At 46.8% G+C, this 20,955-nt stretch overlaps 1 protein-coding gene across 2 annotated transcripts in view; it reads left to right on the top strand.

Annotated features, from left to right (window-relative positions):
- Positions 1-20,955, top strand: part of col9a2 (procollagen, type IX, alpha 2) — a 255,307-nt gene that overhangs the window by 156,663 nt on the left and 77,689 nt on the right. For both annotated transcript variants that reach the window (XM_072502259.1, XM_072502256.1), the window contains 2 exons: positions 16,325-16,378; positions 20,247-20,291. In XM_072502259.1, the coding sequence (XP_072358360.1) occupies positions 16,325-16,378; positions 20,247-20,291 (99 nt within the window). The remainder of the gene's footprint in view (positions 1-16,324; positions 16,379-20,246; positions 20,292-20,955) is intronic.

Genomic DNA, 20,955 nt, shown 5'->3' with positions numbered 1-20,955 from the left:
GATCAATGTGAGCCCACACAGAGTGTAACACACTGTCCCTGATCAATATGAACCCACACACAGTGTAACACACTGTTCCTGATCAATGTGAACCCACACACAGTGTAACACAGTGTTCCTGATCAATGTGAACCCACACACAGTGTAACACACTGTTCCTCATCGATATGAACCCACACACAGTGTAACACAGTGTTCCTGATCAATGTGAACCCACACACAGTGTAACACACTGTTCCTCATCGATATGAACCCACACACAGTGTAACACACTGTTCCTGATCAATATGAACCCACACACAGTGTAACACACTGTTCCTGATCAATGTGAACCCACACACAGTTTAACACACTGTTCCTGATCAATATGAACCCACACACAGTGTAACACACTGTTCCTGATCAATGTGAACCCACACACATTGTAACACACTGTTCCTGATCAATATGAACCCACTCACAGTGTAACACACTATTCCTGATCAATATGAACCCACACACAGTGTAACTCACTGTTCCTGATCAATATGAACCCACACACAGTGTAACACACTGTTCCTGATCAATATGAACCCACACACAGTGTAACACACTGTACCGGATCAATGTGAACCCACACACAGTGTAACACACTGTTCCGGATCAATGTGAACCCACACACAGTGTAACACACTGTTCCTGATCAATGTGAACCCACACACAGTGTAACACACTGTTCCTGATCAATATGAACCCACACACAGTGTAGCACAGTGTTCCTGATCAATGTGAACCCACACACAGTGTAACACACTGTTCCAGATCAATATGAACCCACACACAGTGTAACACACTGTTCCTGATCAATGTGAGCCCACACACAGTGGAACACACTGTTCCTGATCAATATGAACCCACACACAGTGTAACACACTGTTCCTGATCAATGTGAACCCACACACAGTGTAACACATTGTTCCTGATCAATGTGAACACACACAGTGTAACACACTGTTCCTGATCAATATGAACCCACACACAGTGTAACACATTGTTCCTGATCAATGTGAACACACACACTGTTCCTGATCAATATGAACCCACACATAGTGTGACACACTGTTCCTGATCAATGTGAACCCACACACACAGTGTAACAGACTGTTCCTGATCAATGTGAACCCACACACAGTGTAACACACTGTTCCTGATGAATATGTACCCACACACAGTGTAACACACTGTTCCTGATCAATATGAACCCACACACAGTGTAACACACTGTTCCTGATCAATGTGATCCCACACACAGTGTAACACACTGTTCCTGATCAATGTGAACCGACACACAGTGTAACACACTGTTCCTGATCAATGTGAACCCACACACAGGGTAACACATTGTTCCTGATCAATATGAACCCACACACAGTGTAACACACTGTTCCTGATCAATGTGAACCCACACACAGGGTAACACACTGTTCCAGATCAATGTGAACCGACACACAGTGTAACACACTGTTCCTGATCAATATGAACCGACACACAGGGTAACACACTGTTCCTGATCAATATGAACCCACACACAGTGTGACACACTGTTCCTGATCAATATGAACCCACACACGATGTAACACACTATTCCTGATCAATATGTACCCACACACAGTGTAACACACTGTTCCTGATCAATATGAACCAACACACAGTGTAACACAGTGTTCCTGATCAATATGAACCCACACACAGTGTAGCACACTGTTCCTGATCAATGTGAACCCACACACAGTGTAACACATTGTTCCTAATCAATATGAACCCACACACAGTGTAACACACTGTTCCTGATCAATATGAACCCACACACAGTGCAACACACTGTTCCTGATCAATATGAACCCACACACAGTGTAAACACTGTTCCTGATCAATATGAACCCACACACAGTGTAACACATTGTGCCTGATCAATGTGAACACACACAGTGTAACACACTATTCCTGATCAATATGAACCCACACACAGTGTAACACACTGTTCCTGATCAATATGAACCCACACACAGTGTGACACACTGTTCCTGATCACTGTGAACCCACACACAGTGTAACACACTGTTCCTGATCAATATGAACCCACACACAGTGTAACACACTGTTCCTGATCACTGTGAACCCACACACAGTGTAACACACTGTTCCTGATCAATGCGAACCCACACACACAGTGTAACACACTGTTCCTGATCAATGTGAACCCACACACAGTGTAACACACTGTTCCTGATCAATGTGAGCCCACACACAGTGTAACACACTGTTCCTGATCAATGTGAGCCCACACACAGTGTAACACACTGTTCCTGATCAATATGAACCCACACACAGTGTAACACACTGTTCCTGATCAATGTGAACCCACACACAGTGTAACACACTGTTCCTGATCAATGTGAACCCACACACAGTGTAACACACTGTTTCTGATCAATATGAACCCACACACAGTGTAACACACTGTTCCTGATCAATATGAACCCACACACTGTGTAACACACTGTTCCTGATCAATGTGAACCCACACACAGTGTAACACACTGTTCCTGATCACTGTGAACCCCCCCCCCCCACACACACACACCGTGTAACACACTATTCCTGATCAATGTGCACCCACACACAGTGTAACACGCTGTTCCTGATCAATATGAACCCACACACAGTGTAACACACTGTTCCTGATCAATATGAACCCACACACAGTGTAACACACTGTTTCTGATCAATATGAACCTGCACACACAGTGTAACACACTGTTCCTGATCACTGCGAATCCACACACACACACAGTGTAACACACTGTTCCAGATCAATATGAACCCACACACAGTGTAACACACTGTTCCTGATCAATATGAACTCACACACAATGTAACACACTGTTCCTGCTCAATATGAACTCACACACAGGGTAACACACTGTTCCTGATCATATGAACCCACACACAATGTAACACACTGTTCCTGATCAAATGAACCCACACACAGTGTAACACACTGTTCCTGATCAAGATGTACCCACACACAGTATAACACACTGTTCCTGATCAATGTGAACCCACACACAGTGTAACACACTGTTCCTGATCATATGAACCCACACACAATGTAACACACTGTTCCTGATCAAGATGTACCCACACACAGTATAACACACTGTTCCTGATCAATGCGAACCCACACACACAGTGTAACACACTGTTCCTGATCAATGTGAACCCACACACAGTGTAACACACTGTTCCTGATCAATGTGAGCCCACACACAGTGTAACACACTGTTCCTGATCAATGTGAGCCCACACACAGTGTAACACACTGTTCCTGATCACTGTGAACCCCCCCCCCACACACACACACCGTGTAACACACTATTCCTGATCAATGTGCACCCACACACAGTGTAACACGCTGTTCCTGATCAATATGAACCCACACACAGTGTAACACACTGTTCCTGATCAATATGAACCCACACACAGTGTAACACACTGTTTCTGATCAATATGAACCTGCACACACAGTGTAACACACTGTTCCTGATCACTGCGAATCCACACACACACACAGTGTAACACACTGTTCCAGATCAATATGAACCCACACACAGTGTAACACACGGTTTCTGATCAATATGAACTCACACACAATGTAACACACTGTTCCTGCTCAATATGAACTCACACACAGGGTAACACACTGTTCCTGATCATATGAACCCACACAAAATGTAACACACTGTTCCTGATCATATGAACCCACACACAGTGTAACACACTGTTCCTGATCAAGATGTACCCACACACAGTATAACACACTGTTCCTGATCAATGTGAACCCACACACAGTGTAACACACTGTTCCTGATCATATGAACCCACACACAATGTAACACACTGTTCCTGATCAAGATGTACCCACACACAGTATAACACACTGTTCCTGATCAATGTGAACCCACACACAGTGTAACACACTGTTCCAGATCAATATGAACCCACACACAGTGTAACACTCTGTTCCTGATCAATATGAACTCTCACACAATGTAACACACTGTTCCTGATCAATATGTACCCACACACAGGGTAACACACTGTTCCTGATCATATGAACCCACACACAATGTAACACACTGTTCCTGATCAATATGTACCCACACACAGGGTAACACACTGTTCCTGATCAATATGAACCCACACACAGTGTAAACACTGTTCCTGATCAATATGAACCCACACACAGTGTAACACATTGTGCCTGATCAATGTGAACACACACAGTGTAAACACTGTTCCTGATCAATATGAACCCACACACAGTGTAACACATTGTGCCTGATCAATGTGAACACACACAGTGTAACACACTGTTCCTGATCAATATGAACCCACACACAGTGTAACACACTGTTCCTGATCAATATGAACCCACACACAGTGTGACACACTGTTCCTGATCACTGTGAACCCACACACAGTGTAACACACTGTTCCTGATCAATATGAACCCACACACAGTGTAACACACTGTTCCTGATCAATGTGAACCCACACACAGTGTAACACACTGTTCCAGATCAATATGAACCCACACACAGTGTAACACTCTGTTCCTGATCAATATGAACTCTCACACAATGTAACACACTGTTCCTGATCAATATGTACCCACACACAGGGTAACACACTGTTCCTGATCATATGAACCCACACACAATGTAACACACTGTTCCTGATCAATATGTACCCACACACAGGGTAACACACTGTTCCTGATCAATATGAACCCACACACAGTGTAAACACTGTTCCTGATCAATATGAACCCACACACAGTGCAACACACTGTTCCTGATCAATATGAACCCACACACAGTGTAAACACTGTTCCTGATCAATATGAACCCACACACAGTGTAACACATTGTGCCTGATCAATGTGAACACACACAGTGTAACACACTGTTCCTGATCAATATGAACCCACACACAGTGTAACACACTGTTCCTGATCAATATGAACCCACACACAGTGTGACACACTGTTCCTGATCACTGTGAACCCACACACAGTGTAATACACTGTTCCTGATCAATATGAACCCACACACAGTGTAACACACTGTTCCTGATCACTGTGAACCCACACACAGTGTAACACACTGTTCCTGATCAATGCGAACCCACACACACAGTGTAACACACTGTTCCTGATCAATGTGAACCCACACACAGTGTAACACACTGTTCCTGATCAATGTGAACCCACACACAGTGTAACACACTGTTCCTGATCAATGTGAGCCCACACACAGTGTAACACACTGTTCCTGATCAATGTGAACCCACACACAGTGTAACACACTGTTCCTGATCACTGTGAACCCCCCCCCCCCACACACACACACCGTGTAACACACTATTCCTGATCAATGTGCACCCACACACAGTGTAACACGCTGTTCCTGATCAATATGAACCCACACACAGTGTAACACACTGTTCCTGATCAATATGAACCCACACACAGTGTAACACACTGTTTCTGATCAATATGAACCTGCACACACAGTGTAACACACTGTTCCTGATCACTGCGAATCCACACACACACACAGTGTAACACACTGTTCCAGATCAATATGAACCCACACACAGTGTAACACACTGTTCCTGATCAATATGAACTCACACACAATGTAACACACTGTTCCTGATCAATATGAACCCACACACAGTGTAACACACTGATCCTGATCAATATGAACACACACACAGTGTAACACACTGTTCCTGCTCAATATGAACTCACACACAGGGTAACACACTGTTCCTGATCATATGAACCCACACACAATGTAACACACTGTTCCTGATCAAGATGTACCCACACACAGTATAACACACTGTTCCTGATCAATGTGAACCCACACACAGTGTAACACACTGTTCCAGATCAATATGAACCCACACACAGTGTAACACTCTGTTCCTGATCAATATGAACTCTCACACAATGTAACACACTGTTCCTGATCAATATGTACCCACACACAGGGTAACACACTGTTCCTGATCATATGAACCCACACACAATGTAACACACTGTTCCTGATCAATATGTACCCACACACAGGGTAACACACTGTTCCTGATCAATATGTACCCACACACAGTGTAACACACTGTTCCTGATCAATGTGACCCCACACACAGTGTAACACACTGTTCCTGATCATATGAACCCACACACAATGTAACACACTGTTCCTGATCAATATGTACCCACACACAGGGTAACACACTGTTCCTGATCAATATGAACCCACACACAGTGTAACACACTATTCCTGATCAATATGAACCCACACACAGTGTAACACACTGTTCCCGATCAATATGAACCCACACACAGTGTAACACACTGTTCCAGATCAATATGAACCCACACACAGTGTAACACACTGTTCCTGATCAATATGAACCCACACACAGTGTAACACACTGTTCCTGATCAATATGAACCCACACACAGTGTAACACACTGTTCCTGATCAATATCATAGATTATCATAGAATTTACAGTGCAGAAGGAGGCCATTCGGCCCATCGGGTCTGCACCGGCTCTTGGAAATAGCACCCTACCCAAGGTCAACACCTCCACCCTATCCCCATAACCCAGTAACCGCACCCAACACTAAGGTCAATTTTGGACACTAAGGGCAATTTATCATGGCCAATCCACCTAACCTGCACATCTTTGGACTGTGGGAGGAAACCGGAGCACCCGGAGGAAACCCACGCACACATGGGGAGGTTGTGCAGACTCCGCACAGACAGTGACCCAAGCCGGAATCAAACCTGGTGCCTTGGAGCTGTGAAGCAATTGTGCTATCCACAGTGCTACCGTGCTGCCCAATATGAACCCACACACAATGTAACACACTGTTCCTGATCAATATGTACCCACACACAGTGTAACACACTGTTCCAGATCAATATGAACCCACACACAGTGTAACACACTGTTCCTGATCAATATGAACTCACACACAATGTAACACACTGTTCCTGATCAATATGTACCCACACACAGTGCAACACATTGTTCCTGATCAATGTGAACCCACACACAGTGCAACACATTGTTCCTGATCAATGTGAACCCACACACAGTGTAACACATTGTTCCTGATCAATGTGAACCCACACACAGTGTAACACACTGTTCCTGATCAATATGAACCCACACACAGTGTAACACACTGTTTCTGATCAATATGAACCTGCACACACAGTGTAACACACTGTTCCAGATCAATATGAACCCACACACAGTGTAACACACTGTTCCTGATCAAAAAGAACTCACACACAATGTAACACACTGTTCCTGATCAATATGAACCCACACACAGTGTAACACACTGTTCCTGATCAATATGAACCTGCACACACAGTGTAACACACTGTTCCTGATCACTGTGAATCCACACACACACACAGTGTAACACACTGTTCCAGATCAATATGAACCCAAACACAGTGTAACACACTGTTCCTGATCAAAAAGAACTCACACACAATGTAACACACTGTTCCTGATCAATATGAACCCACACACAGTGTAACACACTGTTCCAGATCAATATGAACCCACACACAGTGTAACACTCTGTTCCTGATCAATATGAACTCTCACACAATGTAACACACTGTTCCTGATCAATATGTACCCACACACAGGGTAACACACTGTTCCTGATCATATGAACCCACACACAATGTAACACACTGTTCCTGATCAATATGTACCCACACACAGGGTAACACACTGTTCCTGATCAATATGTACCCACACACAGTGTAACACACTGTTCCTGATCAATGTGACCCCACACACAGTGTAACACACTGTTCCTGATCATATGAACCCACACACAATGTAACACACTGTTCCTGATCAATATGTACCCACACACAGGGTAACACACTGTTCCTGATCAATATGAACCCACACACAGTGTAACACACTATTCCTGATCAATATGAACCCACACACAGTGTAACACACTGTTCCCGATCAATATGAACCCACACACAGTGTAACACACTGTTCCAGATCAATATGAACCCACACACAGTGTAACACACTGTTCCTGATCAATATGAACCCACACACAGTGTAACACACTGTTCCTGATCAATATGAACCCACACACAGTGTAACACACTGTTCCTGATCAATATCATAGATTATCATAGAATTTACAGTGCAGAAGGAGGCCATTCGGCCCATCGGGTCTGCACCGGCTCTTGGAAATAGCACCCTACCCAAGGTCAACACCTCCACCCTATCCCCATAACCCAGTAACCGCACCCAACACTAAGGTCAATTTTGGACACTAAGGGCAATTTATCATCGCCAATCCACCTAACCTGCACATCTTTGGACTGTGGGAGGAAACCGGAGCACCCGGAGGAAACCCACGCACACATGGGGAGGTTGTGCAGACTCCGCACAGACAGTGACCCAAGCCGGAATCAAACCTGGTGCCTTGGAGCTGTGAAGCAATTGTGCTATCCACAGTGCTACCGTGCTGCCCAATATGAACCCACACACAATGTAACACACTGTTCCTGATCAATATGTACCCACACACAGTGTAACACACTGTTCCAGATCAATATGAACCCACACACAGTGTAACACACTGTTCCTGATCAATATGAACTCACACACAATGTAACACACTGTTCCTGATCAATATGTACCCACACACAGTGCAACACATTGTTCCTGATCAATGTGAACCCACACACAGTGCAACACATTGTTCCTGATCAATGTGAACCCACACACAGTGTAACACATTGTTCCTGATCAATGTGAACCCACACACAGTGTAACACACTGTTCCTGATCAATATGAACCCACACACAGTGTAACACACTGTTTCTGATCAATATGAACCTGCACACACAGTGTAACACACTGTTCCAGATCAATATGAACCCACACACAGTGTAACACACTGTTCCTGATCAAAAAGAACTCACACACAATGTAACACACTGTTCCTGATCAATATGAACCCACACACAGTGTAACACACTGTTCCTGATCAATATGAACCTGCACACACAGTGTAACACACTGTTCCTGATCACTGTGAATCCACACACACACACAGTGTAACACACTGTTCCAGATCAATATGAACCCACACACAGTGTAACACACTGTTCCTGATCAAAAAGAACTCACACACAATGTAACACACTGTTCCTGATCAATATGAACCCACACACAGTGTAACACACTGTTCCTGATCAATATGAACACACACACAGTGTAACATACTGTTCCTGATCAATATGAACTCACACACAGGGTAACACACTGTTCCTGATCATATGAACCCACACACAATGTAACACACTGTTCCTGATCAATATGTACCCACACACAGGGTAACACACTGTTCCTGATCAATATGTACCCACACACAGTATAACACACTGTTCCTGATCAATGTGAACCCACACACAGTGTAACACACTGTTCATAATCATATGAACCCACACACAATGTAACACACTGTTCCTGATCAATATGTACCCACACACATGGTAACACACTGTTCCTGATCAATATGAACCCACACACAGTGTAACACACTATTCCTGATCAATATGAATCCACACACAGTGTAACACACTGTTCCTGATCATATTGTACCCACACACAGTGTAACACACTGTTCCCGATCAATATGAACCCACACACAGTGTAACACACTGTTCCAAATCAATATGAACCCACACACAGTGTAACACACTGTTCCTGATCAATATGAACCCACACACAGTGTAACACACTGTTCCTGATCAATATCATAGATTATCATAGAATTTACAGTGCAGAAGGAGGCCATTCGGCCCATCGGGTCTGCACCGGCTCTTGGAAATAGCACCCTACCCAAGGTCAACACCTCCACCCTATCCCCATAACCCAGTAACCGCACCCAACACTAAGGTCAATTTTGGACACTAAGGGCAATTTATCATGGCCAATCCACCTAACCTGCACATCTTTGGACTGTGGGAGGAAACCGGAGCACCCGGAGGAAACCCATGCACACATGGGGAGGTTGTGCAGACTCCGCACAGACAGTGACCCAAGCCGGAATCAAACCTGGTGCCTTGGAGCTGTGAAGCAATTGTGCTATCCACAGTGCTACCGTGCTGCCCAATATGAACCCACACACAATGTAACACACTGTTCCTGATCAATATGTACCCACACACAGTGTAACACACTGTTCCAGATCAATATGAACCCACACACAGTGTAACACACTGTTCCTGATCAATATGAGCCCACACACAGTGTAACACACTGTTCCTGATCACTGTGAATCCACACACACACACAGTGTAACACACTGTTCCAGATCAATATGAACCCACACACAGTGTAACACACTGTTCCTGATCAAAAAGAACTCACACACAATGTAACACACTGTTCCTGATCAATATGAACCCACACACAGTGTAACACACTGTTCCTGATCAATATGAACCTGCACACACAGTGTAACACACTGTTCCTGATCAATATGTACCCACACACAGGGTAACACACTGTTCCTGATCAATATGTACCCACACACAGTATAACACACTGTTCCTGATCAATGTGAACCCACACACAGTGTAACACACTGTTCATGATCATATGAACCCACACACAATGTAACACACTGTTCCTGATCAATATGTACCCACACACATGGTAACACACTGTTCCTGATCAATATGAACCCACACACAGTGTAACACACTATTCCTGATCAATATGAATCCACACACAGTGTAACACACTGTTCCTGATCATATTGTACCCACACACAGTGTAACACACTGTTCCCGATCAATATGAACCCACACACAGTGTAACACACTGTTCCAGATCAATATGAACCCACACACAGTGTAACACACTGTTCCTGATCAATATGAACCCACACACAGTGTAACACACTGTTCCTGATCAATATCATAGATTATCATTGAATTTGCAGTGCAGAAGGGGGCCATTCGGCCCATTGGGTCTGCACCGGCTCTTGGAAATAGCACCCTACCCAAGGTCAACACCTCCACCCTATCCCCATAACCCAGTAACCCCACCCAACACTAAGGTCAATTTTGGACACTAAGGGCAATTTATCATGGCCAATCCACCTAACCTGCACATCTTTGGACTGTGGGAGGAAACCGGAGCACCCGGAGGAAACCCACGCACACATGGGGAGGTTGTGCAGACTCCGCACAGACAGTGACCCAAGCCGGAATCAAACCTGGGACGCTGGAGCTGTGAAGCAATTGTGCTATCCACAGTGCTACCGTGCTGCCCAATATGAACCCACACACAATGTAACACACTGTTCCTGATCAATATGTACCCACACACAGTGTAACACACTGTTCCAGATCAATATGAACCCACACACAGTGTAACACACTGTTCCAGATCAATATGAACCCACACACAGTGTGACACACTGTTCCAGATCAATATGAACCCACACACAGTGTAACACACTGTTCCAGATCAATATGAACCCACACACAGTGTGACACACTGTTCGTGATCTATGTGAACCCACACACAGTGTAACACACTGTTCCAGATCAATATGAACCCACACACAGTGTAACACACTGTTCCAGATCAATATGAACCCACACACAGTGTGACACACTGTTCGTGATCTATGTGAACCTTCACAGTGTGGCTCATGATGCCCGCTATGTCCCCGCAGAAGAAGCTGGCCCATAACAGATGGGAGAGGGACATATGGGTGGAGGTGTGACGTACATTGGAATCCTCACACCCTATGTTAACATGCCCTGGAGGTTGCCATGGTGGCCAGGGACAGACCAGTCACCTGCATCGAGATTGGACTGCACCGCAGTGTTGGGTAACCACGGCCCCCAACCACAGGATCGGTCACTTGCGAGTTTTACCTGCCAGCATGTTGATCCTTTCCCCTACTGATCACATGTCCATTCTCCCACAGAATCTCCATCTGATGGCGCTGGCCCATTCAGTGTGGCCCCCTCGTTCCTGGCGAACACCTCGGAGGAGAGCTCCGAGCATGCCACCTTAACAGTCGCATCACAGCTGTCACCCCCACCCTCCACCAACGGAGTGACACACACCTTGCTGGGCAAAAGTAGTGGACAGGCTTCTGGGACACCTTCTGGTGAGCACCTCACAGTTGCAAATGCACATCAGGTGGAGGCAGGAACGCCCAGGCAAGGTGGCAGTCGGAGGTCTGCTGGATCCCAGGACCCAGCTGGGTCCCAGTCAGATGGTGAGCCTCTGGACCGGGTTTACCGAGGCTGAAGAGTTGATAGGGTGTGGTTGAGAGATTCAGAGGGGAATGTCAGTGACACTCCAGCAGGTCCACAGCTGATTGGAAGAGTCGCCAAAGGCTGAGGCAGCAGGAGATGGTGCCAGCAATATGTGGCACCAACACCAATACTGCTTGGGTGATGACTGGAGTGGAGAGCTTGGAGCACGGCCTCCGCACCAAGACTGGTGCTGTCCAAGGCATTGTCAGTGATTGCCACAGTTGAGCACCTTGGCGACAGGTCCCAGTCACCGGGAAAATGTCTCTGATGAAAGTGGACCTTTCCGAGGCACTGCGGAGCATGTCCCAGTCTCAGGTGGCCCTTGCCGTGGCACTGCGTAGCATGTCCCGGTCCCTGGGTTGGTAGCCCAGACCCTGAGGGACATGTCCCAGTCTCAGGCAGATCTTTTTTGGGTTGCTGCTGAACACGTCCCAGTCTTAGGTGAGCGTTAGCGAGGCACTGCAGAGCATGGTCCGCTCACAGAGGGGCATTGTTGGAGGCATCGTCACCATGGTGCAGATATTGGGGAGCTTCCAGCCTTGGGGCATCCGGAGCTCAGTCCAGCTGCACCTCCATCCTGAGGTGACCCCCAGGGTCCTACAGGCACTGACCGGGATGCAGCGACGTTGGGGGCCAACCCAGGGCCTCCTACAGAGTGGTGGTGGCAGCCACCCGCACCCCGAGACCCCGCCACCCCGACAACTGCGCATCTCGGAGTCAGCCTTCGGAACAGGGTGACACGGTGAGGCATGTGCCGCCAGCAAGTGGGTTGGGGCTCTCAATCCACAGGGCTCCCAGAACATCAAAAGCCACAGGATGTGTTAAGCAGCAGATTGCCACCACTGCAGACGTGTATCCTGGGGAAACACCGAGACATAGTTGCAGAGCATGGAGGGCTAAGCAATTAGTGTGATGATATGCATAAGCAATCATGTAAATGTTAATAGATACGATATCCAAACAGCAGGTGGCAGTAAAGAACAATCAAGTGACAGTGTTACCTTGGGGAGTCTAGAGATAGTCGTCATAGTGCCCCAGGATGTAGCTGTCGTGCACACTCCCTGGGAAGCGTGCACACACATGCATGATCTTCATGTGGTGGTCTCACATGAGCTGAATGTTCAGGGAGTGGAATCCCTTCCTGTTGACGTCGGGCACTCCCTGATGCGTGCCACCTATAACCCCCTGGACCCAGGTCATCCCGGCGATGGTGGATAATCCTGCTGCCAATTGTTGAGACTGGTCCATGTCAAAGTTTATATAGTTCACTGCCGAGGCAAATAGGGCACCCATGACTTCATTGATGCACGTAGCTTGTGAGATGCCTCTCAATTCCCCACTTGAGCCCTGGAATGATCCTGAGGCGTAAACGTTCAGGGTTATAGTGACCTTGACCACCACAGGAATGGGTATCCTTATCAGCCATGTTGTGTCAAGTCCACAAGGACATGGCACAGGTGCCGCACCGTCCTCTTGTTGAGGCGAAGCTGCCTGCAGCACGCGCTGTTCGTCATCTGTTGAACGATCAGCTAAGCCTGTAGACCTTGGGCTGTCACCGGTCTCTCCCTTCGGGTCGCTCGCTGGCCTGATGGGCAGCTGGTTCTCAGGGTTTGGGGCGAGGGCCTGCACAAGGGTCGCTGCCCCGAGCCTCTGTTGACGCTACTGCTTCCACCTTCTCCGGCATCTGGCCGTCTGACCTGCCACGACGACCACGATGGCAGCTTCCACGGGGTCCAAGACATCATCTATTTCATGTAATAACTGTAAGGAATTGGCGAAGACGAGGGACAGTCAATCAGCGATGGCTTCCAGCCCGGTAGCCTCCAGTTCCCGTTCCTTCTTCCAGTCATACTCACGCCCACTCCCACAGCTCTTTTTCCGGTACATTGATGACTGTATCAGTGCAGCTTCATGCTCTTGTCTGGATCTGGAAAAAATATGTTGATTTTGCTTCCAATTCCCAACCCTCTCTCACCTTCACAAGGTCCATCTTCAGTGCTTCCCTTCCTTGACTTTGCTGTCTCCATTTCTGGTGACATACTTACAACCAATATTCATGATACACCCACTGATGCTCCCAGCTACCTTGATTGCAGCTCCTCACATCCTGCTCCCTGTAAGGACTCCCATCTCATTCTTCCAGTTTCTCTACCTCCATCGCATCTGTTCTGATGATGCCATCTTTGAAAACAATGCTTCTGACATGTCTGGCTTGTTCTTTAACCGAGGTCCCCCCTTCCTACTGTAGTTAACAGGACACTCAGCCGGGTTGGCCCATTTCTCGCACCTCTGCCGTCACCCCTTCCTCTCCCTGCCTGAACCATGATAGGATCCCCCTTGTCCTCGATTTTCATCTCACCAACCTCCACATTCAAAGGATCACCATTTCCGCCACCTCCAGCATGATGCCACCAACAAACACATCTTCCCCTCACCCCTCCTATCAACATTCCACAGGGAATGCTCCTTCTTTAACACCCTGATCCACTTCTCCATCATCCCCAACCCCCTTTTCTCTTCCCATAGCCCCTCCCTTACAATCGCAGAAGGGGAAACACCTGCCCCTTCCCCTCTTCTCTCCTCATCGTTCATGGCACCAGACATTCCTTTCAGGTTAAGCAGTGTTTCACTTGTACCTCCATTAATTTGGCCTACTGCAGTCTCCTCTGCACTGGGGAGATTAAACTCAGACTGGGTGACCGCTTTGTGGAACATCTTCGCTCAGTCTGCAAGCATGACCTAACCTTCCTCTCACTTTCCATTCCAATTCTGCACCTTTCTCTCATACCCACATGTCCGTCCTTGGCCTGTTGCAATGCTTCAGTGAATCCCAACGATTATGCATGTTACAATCCTCGGGACTCACATTGAGTTCAACAACTTTAGATTGTGGGCTTTCTCCTCCATTTTGACCCCCTTTTTCTTAATATCCAAAGCATTTTTGTCCCAATGCAACCCACCCTCCCCCACTGGGCCATCAGCCACTTGTTCTTTCATAGAATCATAGAATCATAGAATTTACAGTGCAGAAGGAGGCCATTCGGCCCATCGAGTCTGCACCGGCTCTTGGAAAGAGCACCCTACCCAAGGTCTACACCTCCACCCTATCCCCATAACCCAGTAACCCCACCCAACACTAAGGGCAATTTTGGACACTATGGGCAATTTATCATGGCCAATCCACCTAACCTGCACATCTTTGGATTTTGCTTTCACTGATCCCTGGCCTTTCTTTTCCCTTTAACATATTTTGCCTTGATGCCACAATCAACACCTTTGATAGTCCTTCATGCTGCCATGAACACATCTTTTATCTTATGCCCTACACATCCTTTGTTGCAATCTTTCCCAGTGCCCACCTATCACTGACCCAGCTCTTCTCCAGCTGCTCCACCCCCTCTGATACAGTGTATAATCTATCACATTTCTCCCCCTCTTTAGCTCTGAAGAAGAGTCAAATGGACTCAAAATGTTAACTCTATTTTTCTCTCCACAGATGCTCCCAGATCTGCTGCGGTTTTCCAACATTTTCTGTTAGATTTGTGGCATCTGCAGTATTTTGCTCTTATGATGGTTCTTATTGGTTTACACCAACGGCAAAGTGTCAAATGGCAACTAACACAGAGTCGCATGAAGATAACATTCCTTTAAACATTAACTGCAATCCTAAAAATGATTGATGACAACACAATAATATGAAGGCAACCCCCCCCCCTCCTCCACACATACCCTATGAAGGACAGATTACGATAGACTAGATTGGAATGTTCTGATGTTGGATATAAAGGAGAAAGAAGGATGTATGTTTATGGAGTACTCAATAAACTTGTCTTTCTTGCCCTTTCTCTATAGGGAGTAATAGGAAGAGCTGGAATTCCAGGGCCTGCTGGCCCCCAGGGAGGAGCTGTAAGTATAACCGTACACCTATCAATCAGATCCAAGTCTGCAGATACCCCACACAATACAGTTGGAAGGGAAAGCTGACCAAACTTTATTCAACAATCTATTTTCTCCGGTCATTAAAGGCGCAGTTTTCCAACTGTGTTTTTGGAAACTTACAGAAAATGGGGATCTGGTCAGTGGGTGAATTACAGTAAGTTTATCTATTTCAGGGATGCTAACTAAGGGTACTTATAAATGGAGGTGAAAATAAAGAGTGTTGGGGAAGACCTTTCCCAGCTAACATGACACCTAGTGGAGATGAAATTGGTGGCAGTAGATTTTGAGCGGTAAGTCGGACTCTTAGTTGTGTAGGCATGTGACAATGACAACAGGATATGGCCGTCCCACAATTCCCCACATCTAGCAAATGGAGATACGTAATGGAGCAGAGAGCGGCTAGCTCAAAACACAAATGGTTACAGGCTCATTCCCATCCGTGTCTGCTGCTCTTCAGTAAACTAATCGTAGCTAAAATACCCCTGGGTGTTGTGGAAAGCGGTTTCAATATTTCTGGGCGAGGGATTAGAGAAAAGCTCTGAAAGTGTCTGCCCTGAGTTACTGTCCTGTGATGATGGCTCAAAGGATGTGGGTGTATATTCATGTTTTTGCGTAAAAAATCTGTGTGCAACATGTATGGTTTATAATATATCAATAGATATCTACTGACATATGTAGGTAAATGGATATGGTGCTATGCAGATTGGGTTACTGGTTTGATATGGAAGATCAAATCTCAATAAGGCTATGTGATCATTTGAATTTGGTTTTAAAAAATCATTGAGAAGGTAATATCAGTAAAAGTGACAAAACAGTGACAAAAAAAACAAGTTTGCAAATAAACATTAAAGGAAAGAATTCTGTGAGGGAGAGAGAGTCAGTACTTTTAAGAATTGTCCCCAGTGAGAGCCAGCACATTCAGGAACTGTCCCCCAGTGAGATTCAGCATATTCAGGAACTGTCCCCTAGTGAGAGTCAGCACCCTCAGGAACTGTACCCCAGTGAGAGTCAGCACCTTCAGGAACTGTACCCCAGTGAGAGTCAGCACCTTTAGGAACTGCCCTTAGTGAGAGTCAGCACCTTACAAAACTGTATCCCAGTGAGAGTCAGCACCTTCAGGAACTGTACCCCAGTGAGAGTCAGCACCTTCAGGAACTGTACCCCAGTGAGATTCTGCTCCTTCAGGAACTGTACCCCAGTGAGAGTCAGCACCTTCAGGAACTGTACTCCAGTGATATTCAGCACCTTTAGGAATTGTCCCCCTGTGAGAGTCAGCACCTTCCGGAACTGCCCCTCAGTGAGAGTCAGCACCTTCAGGAACTGTACCCCAGTGAGAGTCAGCACCATCAGGAACTGTCCCCTAGTGAGAGTGAGCACCTTCAATAATTGTTCCCCAGTGAGAGTCAGCAGCGTCAGGAACTGCCCTTAGTAAGGGTCAGCACCTTTAGGAACTGACCTTAGTGAGAGTCAGCACCTTAAAAAACTTCCCCAGTGAGAGTCAGAAGATTCAGGAACTTTCTCCCAGTGAGAGTCAGCACCATCAGGACGTGTTCCCCATTGAGTGTTAGATCCTTCAGGAACTGTCCCCCAGGGTGAGATAGCACCATCAGCAGCTGTCCCCCAGATATAATCAGCACCTTGCGGAACCATCCGCCAGTGAGGATCAACCAGTTCAGTAATTGTTCTACAGTGTGTGTCGGCAGCATTGGGTGTTTTACGCCAGGGAGAGTCAGCGCGTTCAGGATCGGTAAACCAATAAGAGTAACCACCTTCAGGACCTGTACTGCAGTGAGTGTCAGGAGCTTCAGAAGTGTCACAACTGAGAGTTAGCTCCTTCAGCAATTCTCCCCCGGTGAGTGTAAGAACCTCCAAGAATTGATCTCCAGCGAGAGTCTGCAGATTCAGAGCTGATCCCCCAGTCAGAGTCAAAACCATCAGGAACTGTACCCCATTGAGAGTTAGCGCCTTCAGGAACTACCCACAGTGAGTGTCAGCACCTTCAGAAACTGTCCTCCAGTAAGAGCCAGCACCTTCTGGAATTGTCCCAAAGTGAGAGTCAGCACCTTTAGGAATTGTCGCCCATTGAATGTCAAATCCTTCAAGTATTGCTCCCAGTCAGAGGCAGCATGTTAGGTAAATGTTCTCCAGTGAGAGTCAGCACCTTCAGAACTGTCCCCCAGAGCAACATCAGGAACTGTACACAAGTGAGAGTCACCAACTTCTTGATCTGTACCCCAATGAGAGTCAAGACATACAAAAAATCTACCACAGTGAGAGTCAGCACCTTGAGCAACTGTTCCCGAGTGAGAGTCAGCACCTTGAGCAACTGTTCCCTAGTGAGAGTCAGCACCTTCAGCTAGTGTCCCCCATTGAGTGTTAGAACCCCCAGGATCTCTACCCCAGAGAGATTCAGCACCTTCAGGAACTGTACCCCAGTGAGAGCCCGCACCTTCAGGAACTGTACCCCAGTGAGAGTCCGCACCTTCAGGAACTGTACCCAAGTGAGAGTCAGCAACTTCAGGAACTGTACCCAGTGAGAGTCAGCACCTTCAGGAACTGCCCCTCAGTGAGAGTCAGCACCTTCAGGAACTGTACCCCAGTGAGAGTCAGCACCTTCAGGAACTGTACCCCAATGAGAATCCGCACCTTCAGGAACTGTACCCCAGTGAGAGTCAGCACCTTCAGGAACTGTACCCCAGTGAGATTTGGCACCTTCAGGAACTGTACCCCTGTGAGAATCAGCACTTTCAGGAACTGTACCCCAGAGTGAGTCAGCACCTTCAGGAACTGCCCCTCAGTGAGAGTCAGCTCCTTCAGGAACTGTACCCCAGTGAGAGTCAGCACCTTCAGGAACTGTACTCCAGAGAGAGTCAGCACCTTCAGGAACTGTACCCCAGTGAGAGTCAGCACCTTCAGGGACTGTACCCCAGTGAGATTCGGCACCTTCAGGAACTGTACCCCTGTGAGAATCAGCACTTTCAGGAACTGTACCCCAGAGTGAGTCAGCACCTTCAGGAACCGTACCCTTGTGAGAATCAGCACCTTCAGGAGCTGTACCCCAGTGAAAGTCCGCACTTTCAGGAACTGTACCCCAGTGAGAGTCAGCACCTTCAGGAGCTGTACCCCAGTGAGAGTCCGCACTTTCAGGAACTGTCCCACAGTGAGAGTCAGCACCTTCAGGAACTGTACCCCAGTGAGAGCACCTTCAGGAACTGTACCCCAGTGAGAGCCAGCACCTTCAGGAACTGCCCCTCAGTGAGAGTCAGCACCTTCAGGAACTGCCCCTCAGTGAGAGTCAGCACCTTCAGGAACAGTACCCCAGTGAGAGTCCGCTCTTTCAGGAACTGTCCCACAGTGAGAGTCAGCACCTTCAGGAACTGTACCCCAGTGAGAGCACCTTCAGGAACTGTACCCCAGTGAGAGCCAGCACCTTCAGGAACTGCCCCTCAGTGAGAGTCAGCACCTTCAGGAACTGCCCCTCAGTGAGAGTCAGCACCTTCAGGAACTGTACCCCAGTGAGAGTCAGCACCTTCAGGAACTGCCCCTCAGTGAGAGTCAGCACCTCAGGAACTGTACCCCAGTGAGAGTCAGCACCTTCAGAAACTACCTCAGTGAGAGTCAGCACCTTGGGAACTGCCCCTCAGTAAGAGTCAGCACCCTCAGGAACTGTACCCCAGTGAGAGTCAGCACCTTCAAGAACTGCCCCTCAGTGAGTCAGCCCTTCTGAAGAGGAATGGAATAGTGAACTGAATTTTAAAATGTAAGTGATGGTTTGGAGGCTTACAATGATCATTTCATTTAGACAGAAACTAACAGGTTGGCTTTGTTTTGACAGGGTTTAGCGGGACAACCAGGTCAGAAGGGAGCAGCAGGCTCTAAGGTAATATATGATTCTTCAAAACATTCAGTTAAACGTATCTTAGAAAATCCTTCTCTAATTTGGATTAAAGCTTGCCTTTTACATTGTTTGTTTTATTTTGCGAATGTATTGAAGTCAATTATATCATGTGATGTAATGAGTACCTCTGCCACTGAGCCAGCGGCTTGCGTAGAATTTCCAGTCCTTGACCAATGAAATGAAGTTCATAATATGGCCAAATATGTTGATTATCTGCCTCTAAATCGTTTGAACACATGCCAATGGAAGGTAAGTATGGGAGAGTATCAGCCGTGTGATGGATAGAAATTGGAGACTTGACCATCACTGTCACAGCTCCAGGCTACAACATGCATTGGAAAGTGTATTTTGGCTCAGCAACCCAGACCTCTTGTAGGTGTTGGTTGATTCTGGCTGGCCAGTGTGGCTCAGATTGGTGCCAACAGCACAGGATTCAATCCCCATTCCTGCATTGGTGGATTTGGGACCTACCTCCTTGCCCTACCCTTGGTGGAGTTCACTGTGCTGTGTTTCTGACCTGCCTATGGGTAGAGAACTCCAGAAGAATTTAAACGGATACTAGAAGCGATTTAGTTTTATCAGTAGTTTTTTAGAGCTCCAAAGAATCATCAATTTCCACTCTGAGGATTACGAAGGTCAGAGAGCT

The sequence above is a fragment of the Scyliorhinus torazame genome, chromosome 1, assembly GCF_047496885.1.
Source record: "Scyliorhinus torazame isolate Kashiwa2021f chromosome 1, sScyTor2.1, whole genome shotgun sequence".
NCBI classification, from domain to species: domain Eukaryota; kingdom Metazoa; phylum Chordata; class Chondrichthyes; order Carcharhiniformes; family Scyliorhinidae; genus Scyliorhinus; species Scyliorhinus torazame.
This window is presented reverse-complemented; position numbering and strand designations above follow the sequence as displayed.